The sequence below is a fragment of the Numenius arquata genome, unplaced genomic scaffold (assembly GCF_964106895.1).
Source record: "Numenius arquata unplaced genomic scaffold, bNumArq3.hap1.1 HAP1_SCAFFOLD_1252, whole genome shotgun sequence".
NCBI lineage: Eukaryota > Metazoa > Chordata > Aves > Charadriiformes > Scolopacidae > Numenius > Numenius arquata.
Genome location: NW_027415635.1, coordinates 765 through 26,751, shown reverse-complemented (window position 1 = coordinate 26,751; position 25,987 = coordinate 765). Strand labels below are relative to the sequence as shown.

The 25,987-nt window shown below is 69.3% G+C and overlaps 2 protein-coding genes across 4 annotated transcripts; one reads left to right on the top strand and one right to left on the bottom strand.

Annotated features, from left to right (window-relative positions):
* Positions 1 to 6: 6 nt before the first annotated feature.
* On the bottom strand, positions 7 to 16,971 carry LOC141478887 (uncharacterized; the record flags this gene model as incomplete). The annotated part of the gene is made up of 18 exons (XM_074167835.1): positions 16,921 to 16,971; positions 16,713 to 16,839; positions 16,176 to 16,620; positions 15,965 to 16,094; positions 14,868 to 14,974; positions 14,663 to 14,759; positions 11,016 to 11,186; positions 7,293 to 7,598; positions 6,158 to 6,240; positions 5,367 to 5,505; positions 4,896 to 5,030; positions 4,673 to 4,796; positions 4,381 to 4,517; positions 3,268 to 3,381; positions 2,432 to 2,613; positions 1,387 to 1,612; positions 695 to 905; positions 7 to 29 (listed from the first exon to the last, which is right to left on the bottom strand). Coding segments are annotated over exons 1-18 (2,808 nt in total), but the record flags the coding sequence as incomplete, so codon positions are not given.
* Positions 16,972 to 17,213: 242 nt separating this feature from the next.
* Positions 17,214 to 25,038, top strand: ILK (integrin linked kinase). 3 transcript variants are annotated; one of them, XM_074167836.1, is made up of 13 exons: positions 17,214 to 17,267; positions 18,790 to 18,889; positions 20,615 to 20,780; positions 21,474 to 21,569; positions 21,672 to 21,768; positions 21,857 to 21,940; positions 22,071 to 22,156; positions 22,412 to 22,521; positions 23,304 to 23,431; positions 23,643 to 23,764; positions 24,029 to 24,128; positions 24,234 to 24,364; positions 24,443 to 25,038. In XM_074167836.1, the coding sequence occupies exons 2-13, from the start codon at positions 18,801 to 18,803 to the stop codon at positions 24,590 to 24,592; spliced, it is 1,359 nt and encodes a 452-aa protein (XP_074023937.1). In that variant the 5' UTR covers positions 17,214 to 17,267; positions 18,790 to 18,800; the 3' UTR covers positions 24,593 to 25,038. The 3 variants fall into 3 exon arrangements, with proteins under 3 accessions (XP_074023937.1, XP_074023939.1, XP_074023938.1); XM_074167838.1 differs by lacking the exon at positions 17,214 to 17,267 and adding an exon at positions 18,204 to 18,234; XM_074167837.1 differs by lacking the exons at positions 17,214 to 17,267; positions 21,672 to 21,768; positions 22,071 to 22,156 and having other exon boundaries at positions 18,801 to 18,889.
* Positions 25,039 to 25,987: the final 949 nt, after the last annotated feature.

Sequence of the window (25,987 nt, the reverse complement as noted above, 5' to 3'; positions counted from 1 at the left end):
GGTGACGGCGCTCTGGTGCTTGCTGGGCCCTGGGGGCAGAGGGGGTGTTAGTGCTTCTCCTCTTCCTCCTCCTCTTTGTGTTGTTCCTCCTTCTCCCCCTCTTCTTCCTCCTCCTCTTGGTGTTCCTCCTCCTTCTCCTCCTCCTCTCTGTGTTGTTCCTTTTCCTCCTTCTCCTTCTACTCCTCCTTTTCCTCCTTCCTCCTCTCCCTCCTCCTGCTCTTCCTCCTCCTTCTCCTCCTCCTCCTCCCTTTCCTCCTCATCCTCCTTCATCCCTCCTTCATCCCTCCTTCAACCCCAGGCTCTGCGGAAGCACCCACCGCTGGGCAACATCTGCCCTGTCCCTGCCACATCTGGCATCGGGAGCAACGCAGAGCCATGGAGGGGTTTGGGTGGGAAGGGACCTTAAAGATCACCCCCTGCCCTGGGCAGGGACACCTCCCACCACACCAGGCTGCTCCAAGCCCCCTCCAACCTGGCCTTGAACCCCTCCAGGGATGGGGCAGCCACAGCTTCTCGGGGCAACCTGGGCCAGGCTCTCACCACCCTCACAGCAAAGAAGTTCTTCCCCACATCTCATCTCCATCTCCCCTCTTTCAGTGTCAAACCCTTCCCCCTCCTCCTAGGGCTCCCCTCCCTCATCCAGAGTCCCTCCCCAGCACCCCCAGTGGAGGGCTCTGTGCCCCCCAGCACTCACCCTGCAGCGTTTGCAGGCACTGGCCCGTCTTGATGTCCCAGATCTTGACGGTGGAGTCGGCGTTGCCGGACACCAGGATGTTGTCCCGCAGCTCCATGCCGCTCGTCAGCGACTGGTGGCCCATCAGGGTGTGGAGGCAGTTCCCGCTCTCCACGTCCCACACGCGGATGGAGGTGTCCAGGGAGCCGCTGACGATGTGTGTCCCATCGAACTGCCCGGGGAGACACCCGTCAGCGCGGCCCCCGAGGGGCGGGGGGCTCCTGGCAGGGGGGTGGCAGGGATTTGGGGGTACGGCAGGTTAAGGGACCTTCTCACACAGGCTGTGGCTGAACCGGGGTGGGTTTGGCAGCACGGCAGGGGGGTTGGAACTCGATGATCTTTAAGGTCCCTTCCAACCCTAACCATTCTATGATTCTATGATTCCCTCTGGGAAAAAGCCAGGGGGTGCGCACTCCCGCAGGGTGTGCATGGGGGGGGTCGGGGCAGGGGGGCAGTGTCCCACCCATAGGGACGTGGCCCGTGTGTCCCTGTGTCCTGAGGGGGGAAGACAGGGGGTCTCACCTGCAGGGACCAGCCATGGCCCACATGTCCCTGTGTCCCGAGGTGAGGGACAGGGGGCTGGGGTCCCACCTGCAGGGACCAGCTGTGGCCCGTGTGTCCCTGTGTCCCGAGGGGGGTGGGGGGGGTCCTACCTGCAGGGAGTAGACGCGGTTGGTGTGTCCCTGCAGGGTGTGGGTGCAGCTCTCGCTCTCGGGGTCCCACACCTTGACGGTGTAGTCGTAGGCGCCGCTCACCACCTTGTGCCCGTCGTACTGCACGCAGCGCACGGCCGCCACGTGCCCCATCAGCACGTGCAGGCACTGCCCCGTCTCGATGTCCCACAGCCGCAGCGTGGCGTCCCGCGAGCCGCTCACCACCCTGCGGGCAGGGGATGCGCCTGGAGACCCCCTGGACCCTGGGCACCACCCCGGCCCTGGGACCGCCCTGGCCCCGCAGCTCCCCCGGGAAGCGCCAGCCCAACACGAGGGTGGCAGAGCCCTGGAAGAGGCTGCCCGGAGAGGGTGTGGGGTCTCCTTCTCTGGAGACGTTCAACCCCCCCCGGACACGTTCCTGTGCAACCTGCTCTGGCAGGGGGTTGGACTGGGGCATCTCCAGAGGTCCCTGCCCACCCCTTGCCAGGCTGGGATTCCCCAAGGGGCAGCCCCAGCTTCTCCTCCCTGGAGATACCTCTTCCCACGCAGCATCTTCCAGCTACGGCTCAGCCCAAGCCCTGACCAGCTCTGTACCTCCACCGCCCTGTGTCCCACACCACAGACTGGTCCAGCCCCGAAGGCTCCCACAGCCCCTCCTGCCCCATTCTGGGGAGCAGAGCAGGTCCCGAAGGCTCCCACAGCCCCTCCTGCCCCATTCTGGGGAGCAGAGCAGCCCCAAAAGCTCCTACAGCCCCTCCTGCCCCATTCTGGGGAGCAGAGCAGGTCCCAAAGGCTCCCACAGTCCCCCCCCAGCTGACCCCCACTGACCCCCCTGGGTCCCCAAAGGCTCTGCCAGCCCCTCCTGCTCCATCCCAGGGAACAGAGCAGCCCCTAAGGCTCCTACAGCTCCCCTGCCCCAGTTCTGGGGTGCAGAGCAGGCTCCTGCAGCGCCCCCAGCCCCGTCCCAAGCACAGAGGGTCCCCAAAGGCTCCCACAGCCCCCCTGGCCCCATTGCGGGCGCAGAGGGCCCCCGCCGCCCCCGTACCTGTTGCCGTGCAGGTGCATGCAGCGCACGGTGGAGGTGTGCCCGTAGAGCGTGTGCACGCACTCCCCCGTGTCCGCGTTCCACACCTTCAGCGTCCGGTCGGTGGAGCCGCTGATGACGACGCTGTCCCTCATCTGGGAGGACCAGACGCCCCCGGTGTGGCCCACCAGGGTCTGCACACACTGCCCGGAACCAGACACCGGGTCGGGAAGGGCCGCGACAAGGAGAAGCCATGCGCAGGACTCCCCGGGGTGAGGGATCCACAGAGCTCTTGGGGTCAGAAAACCCACCCCCCGCAGACACTCAGCCCCCCCAGAGTCCCCCCCCGTGACAACAACCACTCGCTGTCCCAGACCCACCCAGCCCCTCACCCCTCCTGGGGCCGTTCAGCTGGAGAAGAGCAGACTGAGAGGGGACCTCATGGATGCTGGGCAAGAGCTAAAGGGTGGGGGGCAAGAGGACGGGGCCTGACTCTTCCCAGTGGTGCCCAGGGACAGGACAAGGGGCAACTGGCACAAACTGGGATGCAGAAAATAAGGAAAACTTTCCTGTGCGGGTGTCAGAGCCCTGGCAGAGGCTGCCCAGAGAGGTGGTGGAGTCTCCTTCTCTGGAGACATTCAAACCCCCCTGGACACGTTCTTGTGGGACCTGCTGTGGGTGACCCTGCTCTGGCAGGGGGTGGGACTGGGGGGTCTCCAGAGGTCCCTGCCAACCCCTACCAGGATGGGATTCCGATCCATTCCCCAGCTGCACTTTCCCGGGAGATAAACCCTCCTGAAAGGCCTCTCCCAGCTCCCGCAGGCTCCCGGCCCCGTGGCCACCGGCGCAGAGCTCACCTCCCCGGTGACCGCCGACCAGACTTTGAGGGTGTTGTCGTCGGAGCCGCTGACGATTCGGTTGCCGCAGAACTGCAGGCAGGTGATGACGTGGTCATCGTGTCCCTTCAGCACCTGCAGGAGAGCCATCGGGGTGAGGAGGAGGCAGTGGGGGCCACAGGGGGCGGTGGTGGCTACTGCTGGGGGACAGGGGGCTACCCGGGGACTCCAAAACATGTGGCTAGTAAGGTGGCACAAGCTACGGAGCTGAGACCTGGCATCCTGTCCTGGATCAAAACCTGGTGGCCACCAGCCAGAGCACGCTTAGGACATGGAGCTGTTGGAGCGGGGCCAGAGGAGGCCACGGAGATGCTGTGGGGGCTGGAGCCCCTCTGCTGGGAGGACAGGCTGAGAGAGTTGGGGGGGTTCAGCCTGGAGAAGAGAAGGCTCCGGGGAGACCTTGGAGCCCCTTCCAGTCCCTAAAGGGGGGGCTCCAGGAAAGCTGGGGAGGGACTCTGGATGAGGGAGGGGAGCCATAGGAGGAGGGGGAAGGGTTTGACACTGAAAGAGGGGAGATGGAGATGAGATGTGGGGAAGGAATTTCTCATGATGAGGGTGGTGAGACCCTGGCCCAGGTTGCCCAGAGAAGCAGCACCTTGCTGTGGAAACAAGCCCAGATGTCCCCATGGGCAGATGTCCCCAAAGGACTGTTCCCCTCCCTGGACACCAAGGCTGGACACAGCCCTGCCGCGGGTGCTGAGAGAGGGGGTGAAGGGATGGGAACCCCCTTCTCTGGGGCTCGGGGTGACCCCGTTCCTGCTGGCAGGACCCCAGCCCTGTCCCCGAGAGCAGCCGAGCCCGGGGAAGCTCCACTGGAGCTGTGCTGGGACCTGCAGGAAATGGGCAGGGCCTTCCAGGACCTTCCAATTACACTATTTCCAGGTGAACGCCTCTGGCCCTGCCTCCCGAGGCCAGGCCGGGCTTGTGACTCTTCTCCCCGAGGCAATTTTAAATTCTTAAGTGTTGTTCTCATCCTGTTGGTGACGGACATTGCTCTGCTGCTTCCTGCCCAGGCGCCAAAGCTGCTGAGGCTGGTCCCTCAGCACAGACCACCGCCCCCCCCCCGGCACCCACCTTGGGGGCTCTCAGCTCCCCGCTGCGCCAGTTCATGTCGATTTTGTGCTGCCGCATGAAGGCAAACTTCCAGGGGCTGTACATGAACCCGGGGCTCAGCAGGCGACGCTTCCGCAGGTTCAAGGGCTCCTCGATGCCTGCGGGAGGAGAGCACGGGGCATGTCCCATGGAACAGCGGTGGTCCCGGCCCTCACCCTACCCGGGGGGGTGACCGGTGGGCATCCCTGGGGGCTGCGGGCTACCCCGCTGTAACCACCACGTGCCCCACGCCAGGAGGAGGAGGGGTCTTCACCTTCCTCGCGACACTTCTCTCTCCAGAGCAGGTTGTCTTCAGCCAGGACCCTCCAGTAGCGACAGGTCTGGGCAGCTCGGAGCAGGTCCCGGGGCTCCAGGAAGGAGAGGACGTAGAGTGCCAGCTGTGGGGACAGAAACCGAGTCACGGGGGCAGAGCGGGCTCCCACAGCAGGTGGCCGGTGGCCAGCGGCAGGGCTGGCCCATCCCCTGGCTCCACTCACCTCCTTGGGCAGCAGGGAGATGAAGTCTCTCTGGAACTGGGGCTCGATCACCTGCATCATGTACTTGATCTGGGAGGGCTCGCAGCGGTCGATGAGCTCGTCCAGGGCCAGCAGCTTCTCGGGGCCGCTCCACCGCTGGGGACAGGGACAGGGGTCACCCCCTGGGCTCGGTGTCCCCCAGCCCCAGCAGAGACCACCCTGGGGCTGCGGAGCCGGCCAGGGCTCTGCTGCCCCGGAGCCAAGCAGAGAGGAGCCCCAGGGACGGGAGCCCCAGGAGTCACGTCAGATGGAACACAGTGTGATGGCAAAGCGACGCCACCCCAGGACCAAGGGGGGCAACATGGGGGTAACGTCACCTCCACGCTCCTTTACCCGGGGCAAAAGCCCCCTAGAAGCCCACCGCGGGACCCAGAGCCCTGCCTGTGGTGGGGTCCCTGGGGCCTGGCCCCCCGTGGGTGCCCCCCGGCTCACCTGGAAGGTGCGGAGCCAGTCCTGCAGCTCGGGGGGAGGCACCACCGAGGGGATGCGGCGGCGGCGGCCCTGGCCCGCCTTGGCGTTGCGCAGGTCCCCGAAGGTGGTGGTGGGGCTGGGTGTGCAGGGACCCAGCGTCCTGGGAGAGACCACAGCGGAGGTGAGACGCGGCAACGCCATCGTGGGTCACCCCGTGCAAACACCCCTCAGAAGGGAGGTGCCCGGGGACCACCCGCTACGAGCCTCCCACCAGACTAACTCCCTTCCCCATCGCTTACAGCCCCGTAGCCCACCCTGCTCTTGGAGGGACAGAGTGACAGACTGGCTGAGGCTGAGGACACCTCCAGAGGTCGCCTGGTCCAGACCCCTGTCCAAGCAGGGCCACCCAGATGGTCTCCGAGCCACCCAGACGGCTCTTGTGTCTCTCCAAGGATGGAGGCCTCAGCAGGAGCCCAGGGTGACCAAGGGACAGGACCAGCAGGAGCCCAGGGTGACCAAGGGACAGGACCGGCAGGAGCCCGGGGTGGCCAAGGGACGGGGCCAGCAGGAGCCCGGGGTGGCCAAGGGATGGGGCCAGCGGGAGCCCAGGGTGGTCAAGGGATGGGGCCAGCGGGAGCCCGGGGTGGCCAAGGGACGGGATGGGGCTGGCAGGAGCCTGGGGTGGCCAAGGGACGGGATGGGGCCGGCAGGAGCCCAGGGTGGCCAAGGGACAGGGCCAGCAGGAGCCCAGGGTGGCCGAGGGACGGGACGGGGCTGGCAGGAGCCCGGGGTGGCCGAGGGACTCGTCTCACCTGCCGAACTCGGAGCCCTTGCACAGCTTCTTGCCCGGGGAGAGGGCTCTGCCGTCCAGGCCGTTCTCCGACTTCCGCTTCATCTGCGAGGGGAAGGCGAGTTAAAGGGGGCTCTGAGCACGGTCTGGGCCACTGGTTTTCTGACAAAAGGGACAGAGCAGCAGCCCCAGCCCAGTGAGCGTTCCCAGCCCACGCTGGGGACCTGCAGAGGGAAGCTGGAGGCCACTGAGCTCCGGAATCATAGAACGGCCTGGGCTGGAAGGGACCTTTCAAACCACCAGCCTATTTATTTATAGCGGCCTTAGGTCCCTAAAGGGGCTCCAGGAAAGCTGGGGAGGGACTCTGGATGAGGGAGGGGAGCCATAGGAGGAGGGGGAAGGGTTTGACACTGACAGAGGGGAGATGGAGCTGAGATGTGGGGAAGAACTTCTTTGCTGTGAGGGTGGTGAGAGCCTGGCCCAGGTTGCCCAGAGAAGCTGTGGCTGCCCCATCCCTGGAGGGGTTCAAGGCCAGGTTGGAGGGGGCTTGGAGCAACCTGGTCTGGTGGGAGGTGTCCCTGCCCAGGGCAGGGGGTGGCACTGGGGGGGCTTTAAGGTCCCTTCCCACCCAAACCCTTCCATGACTCTATGATCCAACCAGCCGGCAGAAGAGTTAACTCCCGTGTGAGAAGTTGAGCTTGGTCCTTCCAAGGAGCTCTGCCCCTTCCAGGGCCTCTGCCTGCCCCCCAGGAGGCTCTGCACCGTGACACCGGGACCCCAGCCCCGGGCAGGGTGGCTCTGCTGGGGATGGGGACGGCTGGGGACAGCCGGCAGCGCTTGGGAGGGCTGGGACAGAGCCTCCTTGCTCAGCCCTAACAGCCGGGGGGGCGGTGGCCACCAAGCACACTCTGCCAGCCCTGCTCTGTCAGCCCCGAGCTCCCGGCCTGTCCTGGGGGGCTGCAGCAGTGACAATGGCTAGACACCCCTCTCGTAGCCGCAGCTTGAAGTGCTCTGGCAGCCCGTGGCCCGCACTGGTGCCGTCGTGGCAAGCAGTGGGTGCCTGTAGGCTCCGAGGCCACCAATATGGGACAAGGGGCAATGGGCCAGTGTCAGCTCATGCCCAGTAGCCACCCAGCGCATGCTCCCAGGGGGGCTACCTTGGGCCGCACGTGGCGCAGGAGCCCACCGTCCTCCGTCCGCTGCAGGTAGTCGATCCAGCGCTCGCCGATGGTGTAGTAGAAGTAGACGTTGCTGCCGTCCTCCCCTTCCTCGCTGTAGCAACTCCCATCTTCCTCCTCTTCCTCCTCCTCCTCCTCCTGCTCCCCGCAGAGGCCGGAGCTGACGGGTTCCTGCGCCCCTCGCCCGCCGGAGCCATCGGCCGCCGGTCCCGACCCGGGGCTGCCCTTCCCAGAGCGCTCCGGCTGCCAGCGCCCCGAAACATCCTCCTCCTCCTCGGCCACCACCTACGAGACAGGAAGGGGGGGTCAGGTCTGTCTGCGGCAGCTCCGCGCCCCAGTCCCGGGGTCTGGGGACACAACAGGGAAGCGACAGTCATGGCCCAAGGGACAGAAGGGCCTCCCCTTGCAGCAGGGAAGAGGGGCTCGGGGCTCAGAAGGGGGGCAACGGGCTCAGAAAAGGGGTGAAGAGCTCAGAAGAGGGGGTGAGGGGCTTGGAAGGGAGATGAGTGGCTCAGAAGAGGGGGTGAGCTCAGAAAAGGGGGTGAGGGGCTCAGAAGGGAGATGAGTGGCTCAGAAGAGGGGGTGAGCTCAGAAAAAGGGGTGAGTGACTCAGAAGAGGGGGTGAGGGGCTCAGAAAAAGGGGTGAGCTCAGAAAAAGGGGTGAGTGGCTCAGCAGAGGGGGTGAGGGGCTCAGAAAAAGGGGTGAGCTCAGAAAAAGGGGTGAGGGGCTCAGAAGGGAGATGAGTGGCTCAGAAGAGGGGGTGAGCTCAGAAAAAGGGGTGAGTGACTCAGAAGAGGGGGTGAGGGGCTCAGAAAAAGGGGTGAGCTCAGAAAAAGGGGTAAGGCGCTCAGAAGAGGGGGTGAGGGGCTCAGAAGGGAGATGAGTGGCTCAGAAGAGGGGGTGAGGGGCTCAGAAAAAGGGGTGAGGGGCTCAGAAGAGAGGGTGAGCTCAGAAAAAGGGGTGAGGGGCTCAGAAGATGGGGTGAGCTCAGAAAAAGGGGTGAGGGGCTCAGAAGAGGGGTGAGCAACTCTGCAGCCCAGCAGGAAACCCAAACCCACAGCACCAGCTCCCCCTCCGCAGGGGGAGCCCCAAAAGGAAGAAAACAGCAGCGCTCGGTAAGGACTCGGGGGCAGCAGAACTCCCCCCCATTCCACCCGGGGAGGAGGAACTCCCCCCACACCCCAATAATCACCTCCCTCCGCTGCCCGGGACCACCTGCACCCCCGCCCTAGAGAGCGGGACGGGAGAGCCCCAGCCCACAGCCGTTATTTCTGGCAAATCTTGGAATACGTGGGAAATCGGGGGAAAGACCGGGAGGGTGTGGAAGTTGTGCCCCAACTGAGGAAGGCAGGAGAAAAAGGAGCCTTTGCCCAGTCTGGGAAGAGAGGGGCCGGTGCAGGATCCAGCGAGGAAAGGGGAAACGACGGGGACGGGAGACTCTACGGAAATAGGTCTTTTCAAATAAAGCCGAGTTTATTCCTTTCAGCGTTACATTTGGTTGGAAAACAGCAATGGCATAAACCACGTGGGGTCTGAGCAGGGCACCGGTTCCCGATGACACCCCGGCTCCCCGCGGGCTGCTGGATGGGGCGGTTCAGACCCAGAGCCAGGGAAAGGTCCCAAAATGTACCCCTTAACGGGAAACTGGGGGTTTTCTGCCGTCAGGCCCAGTGAGGGGAGGTGTGTAACGCCACAGCAGTCAATATTTGTTTTATTCACAATATGGGCGTAGACGAGAATGCTTTCTGGTGGTGATTTACGACTGGGAGGGCAGCGCAGAGGGGACAGTCACACGGCGTGACCCACATCGCTGGGATCCCCCCAACTAAACCCATCCCAACGCACCCAGGGGCAACGCTTCCCCTCTAAGGACAGGGGGAGCGGGGCCAGCGAGGCACCGGGGGGGTGCGTCCGGTAAAGGAGTCACCGAAAGGCACTGAAGGGTCAACTCAGCACGAGCTCCATGCTCAAAAACATGAAGAAGCGCCAGCGGGAGAGCGGTGCTGCCCCCCTGCTGCCCCACATGCCGGGTCCCACAACACCCAACCCACGTTTTTGAACAGAATGCCTAAAACGTGAAGATATTGATTGATGGGGGAAGGGTTTGACACTGAAAGAGGGGAGATGGAGATGAGATGTGGGGAAGAACTTCTTTGCTGTGAGGGTGGTGAGAGCCTGGCCCAGGCTGCCCAGAGAAGCTGTGGCTGCCCCATCCCTGGAGGGGTTCAAGGCCAGGTTGGAGGGGGCTTGGAGCAACCTGGTCTGGTGGGAGGTGTCCCTGGATGGAACCGGGTGGGCTTTAAGGTCCCTTCCAACCCAAACTATTCCATGACTCCGTGATTCTATGATATTGCTCAATCTCCTCCGCCAAACAATTGAAAGCGTGGAGAAAACATTTTTTAGGAGAGAACCGGAGAGGTGGTTTGGCCCCTGCCCAAACACACACCCGGGGAAGGACAATCTGGTGGCTCCACAGGGCTCCTGCCCAACGTTTATTGCGTGAGGGCTGGGCCTATTTACATTTGGAAATGAGGCCTCGGTGCAGAGAAGGTGCCCAGCCCTGGCAGCGTCCCCGGGTCGGAGGCGGATGGGTCACCCCCACCGCACCCCGTCAGACCGGCCCCCGGCCGGCGGGTGGGACTGGGACGGGGCTGGGCTCCGGGGCGGGAGGCCGTGACCCAGGAGGGAGCACCGAGCCCAGGAGTCTCCAGCGTTTCCTCTGGCATCCAGAGCCAGGGCTGGGGTGACACCAGCCCCCGGGACGGTGCTCCTCGGGGGCAGGACAGGCGCTGACAGCTCCCAGGGGTGAAACACCCACCACCCTCCCTGCCCGCGCAGGGCGCTCGATGGCTCGGCAGGGCAGAGCTGCTCCTCAGCGAGTGGATCTCCCCAGCCCCACGGATGGCACCACGGGATGATGCGCTCCCAAAGCCCCCAGAGTTGAGCTGGGCAAGTGCTAGCCCAATCAGGCAGCACTGGCCACCGCTGGCCACAGACAATAGGGTAGAACCTGGCAAGAGACACAGGCTCTGGCTGCCTCCTCGGTCCAGGGGAAGAACCTTTCTCCACACCCAGCTCTGGCCTCCCGAAACAAACAATTAGTGGAACTTAACGACTGTCTGCAGGAGTCCTGAGGATGGCTCAGGACAGGGCTGGCTGCTGTGGGGCAGGAGCCCTGGGGATGGGGCTAGCTGCTGTGGGGCAGGAGCCCTGGGGATGGCTAGGGATGGGTTGGCTGCTGTGAGGCAGGAGCCCTAGGGATGGGGCTAGCTGCTGTGGGGCAGGAGCCCTGGGGATGGCTAGGGATGGCTGGCTGCTGTGGGGCAGGAGCCCTGGGGATGGCTAGGGATAGGGCTAGCTGCTGTGGGGCAGGAGCCCTGGGGATGGGGCTGGCTGCTGTGGGGCAGGGGGGCAGCAGGAATCCAGGAGTGTCCCCTGGGGTGAGAGCACTGTTTCTACGGGGGACCCTGGAGCAGCTCCCAGGAGGCTCAGTGCCGAGGGGACACCCCAAAGCCAGCAGGGCCCAGAGCACCTCAGCCTCCTGCCAGGATGGCCCCCAATACGAGCTGCCACCCCACAGGGAGATCACGGACACTTGAGGGGGTGCAGTATCTCTGGGGGCCCTCCTCCTCCAGCTCCCACCTCTCCCGGTGCGAAACACCCCTCCCCGGGCAGGGGAACCCCCCCGTTCCCTTTCCTACCCGCGGCGCCGGAGCTTTGCTGTCCCCCTGCAGCCCGGGGCTGGTCCTGGGGGGTTCCTCGCTGCTGGGCCTCCTCCGGCAGGTCATGCGCTGGCTGTTCAGCTCCAGGATGCGGGTGGTGATGCCTTTGACATGGAGGAGGTCGTCCAGCGAGTTGAAGCCCTTCAGTTCCTGCGGGAAGAGAGGTAAGAGTCCATAAGGAGCTGAGGAACACAGGGAGCAGCCCCAGGGCGGGACCAGGCTCACTCGCAGCCCCCCCCCCCCCCAATCCACCAGGCCCCTCGCCCACAGCCACCGGTCCCCTTTAGCCCTCCAGGGAAGGAGGGTCACGGTGCCCCTGCCGGGTGACACCTTTGCATGGCCAGTCCTGGCTCCTGCTCCCCTCCGAGGGAAGGGACGCTTTCTGCCCCAAACAGCCCTTCCCACCTCATCCCCCCACGGCCACAACCCCCCCCCCTGCCCCGAGCCGCAGGGAACAGGCACCAGAGCGAGGGGAGCAGCGGCCCCGCAGCAAGGGCTGAAGCTCAGGACGGGGAACTGCATCCTCAGGCCCCCCAGTCCATGCCCCTCTGCACCTCCAGGGAAGGGGAGCAGCCCCTGAGGGGCACACGCGTGTGCAAGGCACCCACCGTCCTGCAAACGCCAGGGCAGGCCCTGCCCAGCCCCACGCACAGAACCAGGCGTGACTGGAGACCGGACGCACACCCCGAAGGGACCCCGAGCAGCTCCGGCCACGAGCCCGAGGGGCCCAAGCCCACCAGGGACGGCCCGGCTGTGCCCTGGGGACGGGGTCCCGGGGCGGGAAGCACCCCCGTGAACGCCGGCGTCAGGGCCAGGACAAGGCTCCGATCATCCCCGCAAACTCGCCACCCGTCACCCCAAGGCCCTGCTGCTGCTTCTCCCCTACGGCAGGCTCTACCCGGAGGCCGCAGCGACAAACCTCCTCTCTGTCGCTCCATCCCCACCTGTCCTCGCCCCACCGCCCTTTTGTCCAAGCGGCTCTTCCGCCTCGGCGGTGTTTACATTCCTGCTGTATTTACAGCCGGTCACCCTGCCCCCCTCAGCCTCCTCTTTTCCAGCCCAAAAAAAGCCAAGCTCTTCCATAGCCCTGCCTTGACCGGGCAGCCCCCCCCGTCCCCCGTCCCCCCACCGCTCCTCCGGCCGCCAGCTCCCGGGGGCATTAAGGTGGCACTAATTGCCCCGTCCCTGCTGGGAGCGCCACGGCGGACGCAGCCCGAGATCGCGCTCACCCTTCTCACGGCTGTGTCACCGCGGTGGCACGGTCACCCCGCGGGTGACTACCAGCCACCGGCCTCTCTCCCTCTGTCACCGCCGAAGGGCAGAGCCCGGCGGTGGCTGCGGGGGAGCGGCGGCGCTCCCAGCCCGGGGTGACGGCACCGCCGGGGCCTCCGACCCTTCCTGCCCCTTCCACCCAGGAAGGCGGCTTTACTCTCCTGCCTGCGACGTCACCTGCCACCGGCCCCCAGGCTCTGCCCCGAGCCCCGGCAGGAGGGACGGCGGGGCCGGGGCCCCGGGACAGACCCTCCCCCTGCTCCGGGACGGCCTGCGGACCCCGGCACACGGAGCCCTTGGCGGGCGGGGGCACGGCGGGCCCCTCGGCCCCAGCGAGGCCCCGCCGCCGGGGGCAGGGCTGGCACACCGGCGACGAGCCCCGCCGCCCCCCGGGCACCCAGCTCCCCGCCGCCCCCCGTGTCCCCAACACACCCCGGGCCCCGCCGCCCCCCGTGTCCCCAACACACGCCGGGCCCCGCCGCCCCCGCCCAGGCCCGCTCCCGGCCGCGTCCCCGCGCCGCCCCCGCCCGCACCTCTCTCTTCCGCACGATGCCGCGGGCGCGGCGGCGGCCGATGCCGCTGAGCGCTCCCTCCAGCTCGGCCACGCCGGCCCGGTTGATGTCCAGCTTCCCCCCGCCGGGGCCCGGCCCGCCCGGCCCCGACATCCCCGGCAGGAAGCGCCGCCGCCGAGCGACCAGGCCCCGCGCCCACCGCGCAGGCGCCGCCGCGCCCCGCCCCCGGCCCCGCCCCCGGCCCCGCCCCCCGCAACGCCAGGCCGTGCGGAAACAGCAGCTTTATTGGGGCGCGGGGCCGAGGGGCGGGGCCTGCGGGATGCCCCGCCCCCCGGCCCCGCCCTCAGCGGCGCTTGTAGAGACAGGGCCGCAGGCGCAGCCCGGCCGCGGGGCGGCCGCGGGGGGGCCCGGTCTTGGAGAACTCCAGGAGGTAGAAGAAGGGGCTGGACAGGTCCTGGGGCAAAGGGGCATCAGTGCCCGCAGCCCGCCGACACCCCCAAACCCCTCCCTGATCCCCAACCCCAACACCCCCAACCCCTCCCTGATCCCCAACCCCCTCCCGGACCCTGCCCCACGGGATCCCCAACCCCGACGCCCCCAAACCCCTCTCTGATCCCCAACCCCGACACCCCCAAACCCCTCCCGGACCCTGCCCCACGGGATCCCCATCCCTGACACCCCCAAACCCCTCCCGGACCCTGCCCCACGGGATCCCCACCCCCAACACCCCCAACCCCTCCCTGATCCCCAACCCCGATGCCCCCAAACCCCTCCTGGACCCTGCCCCACGGGACCCCCATCCCCGACACCCCCAAACCCCTCTCTGATCCCCAACCCCAACACCCCCAAACCCCTCCCGGACCCTGCCCCACGGGATCCCCATCCCCGACACCCCCAAACCCCTCCCTGATCCCCAACCCCGACACCCCCAAACCCCTCCCAGACCCTGCCCCACGGGATCCCCATCCCCGACACCCCCAAACCCCTCCCTGACCCCCAACCCTGTCACCCCCAAACCCTTCCTGGACCCTGCCCCACGGGACCCCCAACCCCCTCCCGGACCCCTAATCCTGACACCCCCAGACCCCCTCCTGGACCCTTTCCCTATGGGACCCCTGACCCTGTCACCCCCAAACCCCTCCCAGGACCCCCATCCCCATCACCCCCAACCCCCTCCCTGATCCCCGACCCTGCCACTGCCAGCCCTGTTCCCGGACCCTGTCCCCACGGGACCCCCATCACCTCCAACCCCCTCCCGGATCCCCGACCCTGTAACCCACCTGTAAGCCCCTCCCAGGCCCCATCCCGGCAGGACCCCCACTCCTCTCCCAGACCTCCTCCCCGCAGGACCCCCAACCCCATCGCCCTCAAACCCCGTCCTTGCGGGATGCCCCAGCCCCATCACCGCCCCCGCCATCGCCCCCAGGCCCCGTCACCCCCAACTCCCTCCCATGCCGTGTCCCTGTGGGCCCCAGGACCACCAACCCCCTCCTGGACCCCACCACCCCTCCCCCGTGAGCCTCGGGTGCCCCTTACCCCACCCCCAGACCCCCTGGCACACCCCAGCTCCTCCCAACCCCCACGGGCCCCAGGCCCCCCAGACTCTGGTCCAGACCCCAGGTCCCCCAAGACCACATTCCCCCAGCCCCCAAGTCCCCCAGCCCTCCTCTCAGACCCCCGCACAACCCCTGTGGACCCTGGGTCCCCCAGGCCCCCGCACCCCAGATACCCTCCCCCCCCCTTGCTGTCACCACCCCTGGCCCGAGGCTGGGCCGTGCCCCCTGCCCTGCTGCCGGGGCTCCTCCTGGGGGCTCCCGGGGGGGCCCCGAGCCCAGCACACACCTTGGAGACGCTCTTGAAGCCCAGCTGGGCCATGGCGCTCAGGAAGGCTCGCATGTCCTCGAAGCGGCTGGCCACCTCGGCCACCATCAGGGTGCCCCTGCGGAACACCCCGGCCCTGAGCGGTGGCACCCCCGCGGGGCACGGGCCATCCACCCCCGCTCCTCGCCTCCCCCCCGGCCCCACTGTCCCCCCCGGCCCTGCCTACCCCGGCTTCAGCACACGGTTGGCCTCTTCCAGGATCTCCTGCAGGTTGGTGCCCATCAGCGCCAGGCAGAAGACCCCCACGTCCACCGACTCGGCCTCCAGCGGCACCTGCCAGACACCCCCGGGGGGAGGAGAAGGAGGAGGAAGATGAGGAGGATCACAGAGTCAATCACATGGGGTTGGCAGGGACCTCTGGAGACCCCCCAGTCCCACCCCCTGCCAGAGCAGGGTCACCCAGAGCAGGTCCCACAGGAACGTGTCCAGGGGGGTTTGAATGTCTCCAGAGACGGAGACTCCCCCACCTCTCTGGGCAGCCTCTGCCAGGGCTCTGCCACCCTCACAGGAAGGAAGTTCCTCCTCATGTTGAGATGGAACTTCTTATGTTCAAGTTTGTGCCCGTTTCCTCTTGTCCTGTCACTGGGCACCACTGGAAAAAGCCTGGCCCCATCGTCCTGACACCCACCCTTTAAGTATTTATAGGCGTTGATCAGATCCCCCCTCAGCCTTCTCTTCTCCAGTTGAACAGCCCCAGGTCCCTCAACCTTTCCTCAGCAGAGAGATGCTCCAGTCCCTCAGCATCTTTGTAGCCCTCTGCTGTACCCTCTCCAGCAGGTCCCTGTCCTTCTGGAACTGGGGGGCCCAGAACTGGTCCCAGTGCTCCAGCTGTGGCCTCCCCAGGGCAGAGCAGAGGGGGAGGATGACCTCCCTCCACCTGCTGGTCACGCTCCTCCTGATGCCCCCCAGGATGCCACTGGCCTTCTTGGCCACCAGGGCCCATTGCTGGCTCCTGGGCATCCTGTTGTCCCCCAGGACTCCCAGGTGTTTCTCCTCAGAGCTGCTCTCCAGCAGGTCACCCCCAACCTGTGCTGGTCCACGGGGTTCTTCCTCCCCCGGTGCAGGACGAGGACGGTGACGGGGCAGCCCTTCCGCTGCTGCTCCCCGGGACCCTGGACTCGACCGAGCGTCTCCTCCGGGGTCCCCGCAGACGGGGGTGCCCCGCTTTTCCAAGCCGACAGGTGCTCCAGCACCCCCAGGAGCCCCGACCCCCACGACCGCCACCCCGGCAGCCCCCCCCCCCGCCGCCGCCGTGCCCCCCACCTGGGCCATGTCGCAGACGGTGACGCGGGGGCTGAGGGGCACCAGGTCGAAGCAGTGAACCTTGTTGCGGAGGCTCCTGGCCAGCGCGCAGTCCCCGCACCCGAAATCCGCCACCACCAGCGAGGCCGGCCTGGGGCGGGGGGACGCGGAGGTGAGGGGGGGTGGCGGGGGGCGTCTCAGGACGTCCCCCATCCCCCGCCCCGGGGCTCACCGGCGGCGCAGGTACCGGACGATGCGGTGGAGGGGGTTCTCGGGCCAGCGCCCCACCTGCCGGGCGAAGCCGCGGTGGTAGACGTGGAAGGCCTGGGGGTCGCGGCGGAAGAGCCGCGCCGCCTCCCGGCTGGTGGAGGTGTAGAGCTGCTGGTTGATGTACCGGAACCGGGCCGAGAGCAGCCGCTCCTCCATCCGCGCCCGCAGCGCCGCCGACCGCCCCGTCGGGGCCGCCTCCGGGACGGCGACGGGCGGCTCCGGGGCGACGGGGGGCTCCGGGCCCGGCTCCTCGCCGCTCCCCGCCGGCCGCCCGCCCTTCTGCCGCCGGTTCTTCTTCTGCGGGTGCCGCCGCCGCCCGCTCAGGCCCCGCGCCGCCGCCGCCGCCGTCGCCCCCGGCCCCGCCGCCCCGGGCTCCGCGCTCGGGGGGGGCCGCTCGGCCGCCGCCTCTGGGGACACCGGGAGGGGCGTCAGGGGGGCGGCGGGCGGCGCCGGTCCCCCCCCCGCGCCCCCCGGGAGCGGCCCCGCCGAGCGCCGGTACCTGTGTCCGGGCGCTGCCCGCTCCGCCGCCGCCCCCGGGGCCGCTTCCGCGGGGGCTCCTCATCCCGGCCGGGCTCCGCCGCGCACCGCCCCGGCCGCCGCCGCCGCCGCCGCTTCCCCGGGAGACCCTGCGGAGGGCGGGGGGGGCCGGTCACCTCCCCCGCGCCCAGGGACCGGCCCGCTGCCGCCCCGCGCTCGCGCCCCCTTACCGGCCGGCCCGGGCCCTCCGCGCCGTCCTTCCACCGCTCCTCCGCGAACATGGCCCGGGGCCGGCCCCGCCGCCGGTACCCGCGTGCTGCCCGCCGGGCGAGCGAGGCGCGGGGCCCAGAGCGGCCGCGGCGGCGCCGGGGACGGGGCGCCCCCTGTGGGCCGGGAGGGCGAGCAGCCGGGCCGCGCGGGGAGGGGCCCCCCCGGCCCCGTTCCCAGGGTGCAGCGCGGGTGCCGGCCGGCAGGGGGCGCTGGGCGTGTGTGTGTGTGGGGGGGGGGGGTGTCCCGGGGCGGGGCCCGCGCTGCCCCGCGCCCGCCGAGCCGCCGCCCTGCGCCGCCGCCGCAGCCGGTAAGGGCGGCCGGGCCGGGCCGCGCCCCGCGGGGACGGGCGGGGACGGGCGGGGACGGGCGGGAGCGGGGACCGCGCCGCGGGCTGGCTCGGGCCCGGCCGGCAGCGGGGTCCGGTGCGGGGGGACTGGGCTCGGTGCGGCGGGGTCGGGGGGGGCCGCGGCCGGGCCGAGCCCCAGGGCAGGAGGGGCCCGGGGGTGTGGGAGGAGGGGTCCCCGCTGGTCTCGGGGGGGGTGGGTGGGTGTGTGTCTGGGGTGGGTGAGGACCGGGGGGGCTCGGGGCGGGCTGGGTCCCCCCATCACGGCCCGAGCGGTGGGGAGAGGGGCGGGGGGGGCTCGGGTCCCGCGCTGCGGGCAGGGCAGGGGCAGGGGGAGCCCGGGCGCCCCCCGGGACCGGGGGGGGGGGGACACGGTGCGGTGACAGGAGCGTGGTAGCCCCGGAGACGGGGAGGGGATAGGGTGTCGCTGGGGGGACCCTCCCCCGGTCCCCCTCCCGGGTGGGTGACAGACCCCGTCTGGGGACAGTGGCACCACCCCTGGGGGGTGGCAGCGCCCCCAGGACACCGGGCGGGGGGACCCGGGGGGGCTCAGGCTGCTCCGTCCCCTGCACCGGGAGCGGGGCTGGCGCTGGCCGGGAGGTGCTGGAGCCGCTGCTGGGACCCCCCCCCCCCATTTTGGGGGTCTGGGCCGTGAGGCCGGTCCCCTGTGTCCCCCACCCGGAGCGTGTGGCTCTGGGGGGGCCAGGTTTCCTGGGGGTCCGGCTGTCCCGGGGGGGGGCCAGGTTTCCTGGGGGTCCGGCTGTCCCGGGGGGCAGCAGCCGGCGCAGGGACTGTGCCGGGCCCCTGCTGGGTGGGGGTCCCGCTGCAGCTGGGCCAGCGCCGGGTTTAAGCCCCCGTCTGTCCCCTCACTGCCACCGAGGGTGCCCCCCAGCGCAGCCCCACGTCCCTGCTTGGTGCCGCAGACCCCCAGGCTCGGCCCTGGGGGGTCGGGGGGGGGCCCGGCCCTGGGCCTCGGAGGTTGTGGGGGGGTTACCAGCGGAGCCCGGCCCCTCTTTGCCTGGCTCTGGGCCGGAGGGAGGGGGTGTTTGGGGACTTTGGGGGTCCCGGTTTCTGGGGTGTGATGCTGTGCTGAGCTCAGATGGGGATGGGGGGGGTCTGTGGGGCTCTGGGACCCCATCAGGGTGGTGCTGCCCCCTCCCGGCCCCCCCCGGGGGCCGCGGGCGCCCGGCGCTGCCTGGGCTGGCAGATAAGCCCGTGGGTTCGGATCGGCTTCCTCCGGGCTGGGCCGGAGCCCCCAACTTCCCCTTCTGCCCCCCCCCTTCCAGCCCTGCCCCCGCTGCTCCTCGGGGCTGCCGGGGGGGGACGTGGGGCTCCCACCCTCACCACCCACCCCCCCGGGGGACACCCCAGCCGAGGGGCTGCCGGGGCGGGGAGGGCATGGGGGGCCACATCCAGGTCTGGGGGCTGCGTGTGGGCGAGGGGGGCCGGGAGCCCCCCGTCCTTACCCGTGTGTCCCCCCCCCCAGCAGCCGCCGCGATGGACGACATCTTCACGCAGTGCCGGGAGGGCAACGCGGTGGCCGTGCGCCTGTGGCTGGACAACACCGAGAACGACCTCAACCAGGGGTGAGCGGGGGGGGGGCTCGGACCCCCGGGGGGCCGGGGCCGGTTTCCGCCCCGCCGCCGGTCCCGGGGGGCGGTGGGGTTCGGCCCCTCCCCGCCGGAGGAAGTGACCGCATCGCTGAGGCACGAGGGCTGCGCCTCCGCCGGACGCGGCCACCGGCGGCCACCGCTCCGGGGGTGCTGGGGACGGGCTGCCCGCCCCCGGGGTGGCCGCTGTGCCCGGGTGACCGCTGGCCCTGGCCCCGTCCCCCGGAAGGCCACTGTGCCCGGGTGACCACTGGCCCCGTCCCTGGGGCCACGGTGGCCGGCTTGGGAAGCACGGACGGGGTCAGTGGCGGGGCTGGGGACCGACCCGGGGCCAGGAGATGCACAGGGTCCCGAGCCCTGCCCCACATCAGCCCCCCCGTGTCCCCTGTCCCACATCAGCCCCCCCGTGTCCCCTGCCCCACATCAGCCCCCCCGTGTCCCCTGCCCCACATCTCCCCCTGCGTCCCCTGCCCCGGATCTGCCCCACATCAGCCCCTCTGCGTGCCCTGCCCCACGCATCTCCCCACCGTGCCCTGCCCCACATCTCCCCCAGCCCCCCGAGGACCATGCCGCCCCCCTTCCTGGGGGGCCACCCTCTGGCCATGGTGGCGCCGAGGGGCCTTCCCTCGGTCTTTGGCCACGTCTTTCACTGCCCCCGGGGGTCCCAGCCCCCCGGTCCTGCCTGAGGGACGGGGGGGCCGCTGGCACTCGCGGGGGTGTTTTGGTCCTGGGTGCCTGTGCCGGGGTAGCCCTGTCTGCAGGGCCGGTAGCCAGCTGGGGGGCAGGGGGGGTCTGCGGTGCTGGGGGGCAGCAGGGCTGCCACGGCCCCCCCTGGCCGGGCCCCGATCTCCTTGTAAGGGCTGGCTGGTGGCCGCCTGCCTTACTTGGCCGGGAAGGGCTGGGGGGGGCCAAGGAGGGGGGCCCGGGGGGGGGGACGTGGCTGGTGCCAGGTCCCTGGGATTCAGCCCCGGAGAAGATGGGATTTGGCTGGAGCCGGCGGGGCCCCCGCGGGGACAGGAGCGAGGGGGGAGCCAGGCCCCTCACCTGCACGGCACGGCGACCATGTGGGCAGCCATGGTGGCCATAGTGGCCATAGCGGGGGCCATAGTGGCCATACCTGCAGCCGTACCAGTCATAGTAGCCATAGCAGTCCTACCTGCGGCCATAGTGGCCATAGTGGGGGTCATACTGGCCATAGCAGCCATAGTGGCCCTACCTGCAGCCATAGCAGCCATAGTGGCCATACTGGTGGCCATAGTGGCCATACTGGCAGCCATAGTGGCTATAATGGCTGTACCTGCAGCTGTACTGGCCATACCAGCAGCCATAGTGGCTATAATGGCTGTACCTGCAGCTGTACTGGCCATACCAGCAGCCATAGTGGCCATGCCAGCAGCCATACTGGCAGTAGTCGCCATACCAGCAGTCACAGTGACTATAGTGGCCATACGTGCAGCCATACTGGCCATAGTGGCCATACCAGCAGCCGTAGTGGCCATAGCGACCGTACCTGTGGCCATACTGGCAGCCATAGTGGCCATAGCAGCCGCCATACTGGCCATACCTGCAGCCATACTGGCCACAGTGGCCGCACCGGCAGCGCCCCGTCCGCGCTCGCCCCTCTCTCCCTGCCCGGCCCGGGGAGGACACGATGGGCAAGCGGCAGCCACTCACCGTAGCCATCCCGGCCCCTCCCCGCAGGGATGACCACGGCTTCAGCCCCCTGCACTGGGCTTGCCGCGAGGGCCGCTCCAACGTGGTGGACATGCTCATCATGCGGGGGGCTCGCATCAACGTCATGAACCGGGGGGACGACACCCCCCTGCACCTGGCGGCCAGCCACGGCCACCGCGACATCGTACAGAAGGTACCGGACCCCCGGCCCCTTCCCCACCGCCCCCCGTGCCCTGCCCAGCCCCACGGCTAACCCAGCGGGACCCCTTACAGCCCCCCATGCCCTGCCCAGCCCCACGGCTAACCCAGCAGGACCCCTTGCTGCCCCCCATGCCCTGCCCAGCCCCACGGCTAACCCAGCAGGACCCCTTACAGCCCCCCATGCCCTGCCCAGCCCCACGGCTAACCCAGCGGGACCCCTTACAGCCCCCTATGCCCTGCCCAGCCCCACAGCTAACCCAGCAGGACCCCTTGCTGCCCCCCATGCCCTGCCCAGCCCCACGGCTAACCCAGCAGGACCCCTTGCTGCCCCCCATGCCCTGCCCAGCCCCACGGCTAACCCAGCAGGACCCCTTACAGCCCCCCATGCCCTGCCCAGCCCCACGGCTAACCCAGCGGGACCCCTTGCTGCCCCCCATGCCCTGCCCAGCCCCACGGCTAACCCAGCGGGACCCCCCCCACCGCCCCCCATGCCCTGCCCACCTTCATGGAGCAGGACCCCCCTGCCGTGTCCCCCCAGGCTCCTTTGCCGTGACGTTGCTGCACCCTGAGCCCCTCCACCGTGTCCCCCCCCCGGCACCCCGCTTCCCCCTTGAGCCCCCTCCCGCCAGCGGCCCTCGGTGCCGGGGTGGGGGGGCTGACGGGGACCCCCCCTGCTGCCCCCCAGCTGATGCAGTTCAAGGCGGACATCAACGCGGTGAACGAGCACGGGAACGCGCCGCTGCACTACGCCTGCTTCTGGGGGCACGACCAGGTGGCCGAGGTGGGCACTTTGGGCACGGGGCGAGGGAGGGGGCCGGGGGGGGTGTGAGGGGGCTGGGCAGAGGGCACCACACGGGAGACTCTCCCCCCCCCACTCCCCCAGGACCTGGTGGGCAGCGGGGCCCTGGTCAGCATCGCTAACAAGTACGGGGAGACACCCATCGACAAGGCCAAGACGCCGCTGAGGGAGGTCTTGAAAGGTAGGAAGGTCCTGCCTGGCCCCCGGCCCCCCCTGCAGCCCCTCGGTGGGGTCTGCCCGCTGCTGCCACCCCCACTGTGCCCCCCCAGAGCGCGCCGAGAAGCTGGGGCAGAGCCTCACCAAGATTCCCTACAAGGACACCTTCTGGAAGGGGACCACCCGCACGCGCCCCAGTAAGGACGGAGCCCTCCCCGGGGGGATACTGGGGATGGAGACCCCGGCTCTCCTGCGCCGTGGGGAGGGGGCGGCCCCCCCGCGGAGCCGGGGGGGCGTCGGGACTGGCCGTGTCTCCTTCTCTTACAGGGAACGGGACCCTCAACAAACTGGCTGGAATAGACTTCAAACAGCTGAGCCTGAGCCAAAAACTCAACGAGAACCAGTCGGGAGAGGTACGTCGGGCCTGATGCCCCCCCGGGACAGACCCCTGCTCCCCCCCCAGCCCCATGGGGGGTTCCCACGCCCAGGCGTGAGGCCAGCCCGCGCAGAGGGGCGGCTCTGAAGTGCTGGGGTCCGCTCTCTCCCTTTGCCACTGTCACTCCACGTCGCTGCCGGTCCCGGGGGCTCCGTGGGCCCCACAGCCCCGGGCGAGGATCTGGGGGGGTGCTGGGGGTGCGTGGGTCCCCCCTCACAGTGGCTCCCCCCAGCTGTGGAAGGGGCGCTGGCAGGGGAACGACATCGTCATCAAAATGCTGAAAATCCGGGACTGGACCACTCGGAAGAGCCGGGACTTCAACGAGGAGTACCCCAAGCTGCGGTGAGGGACCTGCTCCCGGGGGCAGCCCCGGCTCGGCAGGGGGCAGGTGTTACCCCTGGGGGGGGTAGGAGGGTGGGCAGGAGCCCGGCAGGGCTGGGGGATCGTGGGGGGGATCCCAGCCCTGGATCCCCCAGGGAGCAGGTGCAGTGCTGGGGACGTGGGATGGTGCTGGGGGATGCGTGGAGGGGTGCCCCAGGAGGGGGGATGCCCTGGGAGGAGGATGCTCTAGGGGGAGGGATGCACTGGGAGGGGGGATACCCTGGGGAGAGGGGTGCCCCGGGAGGGGGATGCCCCGGGAGGGGGGATACCCCAGGGGAGAGGGGTGCCCTGGGATGGGGATACCCCAGGGGAGAGGGATACCCCAGGGGAGAGGGGTGCCCTGGGATGGGGATACCCCAGGGGAGAGGGATACCCCAGGGGAGAGGGGTGCCCTGGGATGGGGATACCCCAGGGGAGAGGGATACCCCAGGGGAGAGGGGTGCCCTGGGATGGGGATACCCCAGGGGAGAGGGGTACCCCAGGGGAGAGGGGTGCCCTGGGATGGGGATATCCCAAGGGAGAGGGGTACCCCAGGGGAGAGGGGTGCCCCAGGAGGGGGATGCTCCAGGAGGGGGGTGCCCCGGGAAGAGGGATGCCCCGGGAGGAGGGGTGCCCCGGGAAGAGGGATGCTCCGGGGGGAGCGATGCCCTGAGGGGACGGCACAGGGGCAGAGCAGAGGGCAGGAGGCCATGAGGGGGTGCGGGCAGCACCCCCTGATCTGGGGGCTGTCACTGCTCCGGCAGGATCTTCTCTCACCCCAACGTGCTGCCGGTGCTGGGCGCCTGCCAGGCCCCCCCGGCGCCGCACCCCGTCATCATCAGCCACTGGATGCCCTACGGCTCCCTCTACAACGTGCTGCACGAGGGGACAAGTGAGTGATGGGGTGGGGGGGGGAAGGGGGCAGTGGCTCCTCTCCCCCCCCGCCCCCCGGAGCCCCTTCTCTCTGTGTTCAGGGGGTGGGTGCGGGGCGAGCTCGGTCTCCACATGCCTTCCCCGCACCCCGTTGCCGACAGCAGCCCCTTCCCCGCACACGGCGATGGAGGTGGCACCGCCGCCACCCCCCCCCTTACCCCTCCCCACAGACTTCGTGGTGGACCAGATGCAGGCGGTGAAATTCGCCTTCGACATCGCGCGGGGCATGGCCTTCCTGCACACGCTGGAGCCCCTCATCCCGCGCCACCACCTCAACAGCCGCAGCATCATGGTGAGCCCCGCGGGGACCCCCCTCCCTGCTGTGGGGACCCCCCTCCCTGCTGCGGGGTCCCTGCTGACCTCCCCTCCCTCCCGCAGGGTCCCCCCCAACTCTCCCTCCCTGCCACGAGGGTCCCCATGACCTCCCCTCCCTCTTGTGAGGATCCCACTGACCTCCCTCTCCACCTCCTGTGGGGGTCCCCCTGATCTCCCCTCCTTCCTGCTGACCCCCCCTCCCTGCCACAGGGTCCCCTCTGACCCCCCCCTCTCCCCGCAGATCGACGAGGACATGACGGCGCGGATCAGCATGGCCGACGTGAAGTTCTCCTTCCAGTGCCCGGGCAGGATGTACGCGCCCGCCTGGGTGGCCCCCGAAGGTGAGCGGCCGGTGGCCGGGCCCCGTCCTGCCGCGGGGCCCCTCCTCGCCCCCGACCCCCTGCTCAGACCTGACACCCCCCCCCCCCCCCCCGGGTTCCCCCCAGCCCTGCAGAAGAAGCCGGAGGAGATCAACCGGCGCTCGGCCGACATGTGGAGCTTCGCGGTGCTGCTGTGGGAGCTGGTGACGCGCGAGGTGCCCTTCGCCGACCTCTCCAACATGGAGATCGGCATGAAGGTGAGGGGGGGGGGAGTGGGGTCAGTGCCACCGCAGGGGGCCACCACCGGTCCCTGATCCCTGCTCCCGCTCCCCCAGGTGGCCCTGGAGGGGCTGCGCCCCACCATCCCCCCCGGCATCTCCCCCCACATCTGCAAGCTGATGAAGATCTGCATGAACGAGGACCCGGCCAAGCGCCCCAAGTTCGACATGATCGTGCCCATCCTGGAGAAGATGCAGGAGAAGTAGCGCGGGAGGCGCCTCCCGGCCGCCACGCTTCCCCCCCGCGCCCCCCCAAAGTGCCTTCCTGCGCCCCGCAGACCGGGGGGAGCCGGGACTGTCCCCCCCCCCCCCCGCCCCGAGCCAGCCACGGACACACGGTACAGACGTCGCTGCCCCCCCCGGGAGCTGCCCCGCGGCCCCCGACGCCGCCGGCACCGTGCCGATGGCAGCTCCGGGCAGAGACTGAGCCGGGGCCTGGGAGGGGGCTGCGGAGCCACCCCCACCCCCCCCCCCGGTCCCACGGCAGCTCGCCCACCTCGCGGTCTCACGTCAGGCAACGCCCAGCCCCGGTGCCCCCCCTCACTGAGGACGGGTGGGGGCGGACGCCCAGCACCACCCCAGCTTCGCGCTTCACTCTCTGCCGGGTCCATCCAGGCCACGTGGAAAAGCCGCTAAAATAAACATTTGTAATGAAAAGGGGCTGCTGGGGGGGGGGTGTGTGGGTGCAGGGGGTGTCACCCACAGAATGGGGGTGAGACTGAGGTGGGGGCCGCCCCAGGGCCCACAGAGCCCCCCGCTCCGCACCTGCACTGACCCTCCTCGGAGACCGGAGCCAGGGAGGGGGGGCCAACAGCAGCCCCCGAGAGAGAGAAGGGCCCGGGCTGCCCCCCTGCGCTCCTCCGGAGACAGGGATGCTTGGGAGGAAGAGGAGCGTTGGGTGGTCCTATTCCCACCCCACCCCCCCCTTCCCTTCAGCCTCCTGGGGCAGGGCTGAGCCCCCCCAGGAAGGGCAGAAGGTGCAACCACAGCCCCCCAACACCTGCCCCCAAAGGCATGGGGGGGGGGGAGGCCCCGGGGGGAACAGGGCATTGCACAGGAGAAGAGAGGCCTTTCCACACCCCCCCCGCGGCTCTTTAATGGCACAGAAACCACCCTAAAAACAGCCCCCGCTGCCCTTCCCCCCCCCCTATGTGAAATAATGTGGCTTCTTCACGTTGATGCCGTACTCGGCCAGCGCCGGCGTCAGGTCTTCCATGGTCAGCGTGTACTTCTTGTCCTGGGGGGACAAGGGGGGGGGTATCAGTCACCGCAGGGACAATGGAAGCTGCCAGGAATTCCCCAAAACCCGGGGGGTTCAGGATCTCCCCCCCCCAGCCGCTTGCCCCGTGGGGGCAGTGCCCGAAGGAGCCGCGGAACAGCGTGTGGGGCAATAACCAGCCCCTCAGACCCACACATCCTGTCTCCTCCGTGCCCTCAGCCGCCCCACGGCCAGAAACGTGCCCGGTGTGACCCCCCCAAGAGAAACCACATCCCTCCCCCCCCCCAAGGCCCTGGACGGGGAGAATTCCCAGGAACCGTGTCCACGCACCGGCTCCCGCTGATCCCCAGACCCCGGAGGGGGTGCCACCCCTCATGCGTCCC

Coding starts and splice junctions, on each gene's coding strand:
- ILK (XM_074167836.1), top strand. CDS start 18,801: ATGGACGACATCTTCACGCAGTGCCGGGAGGGCAACGCGGTGGCCGTG. Junction 21,570..21,671: donor GGCACGACCAGGTGGCCGAG/GTGGGCACTTTG, acceptor CCACTCCCCCAG/GACCTGGTGGGCAGCGGGGC. Junction 22,522..23,303: donor GAGGAGTACCCCAAGCTGCG/GTGAGGGACCTG, acceptor CTGCTCCGGCAG/GATCTTCTCTCACCCCAACG.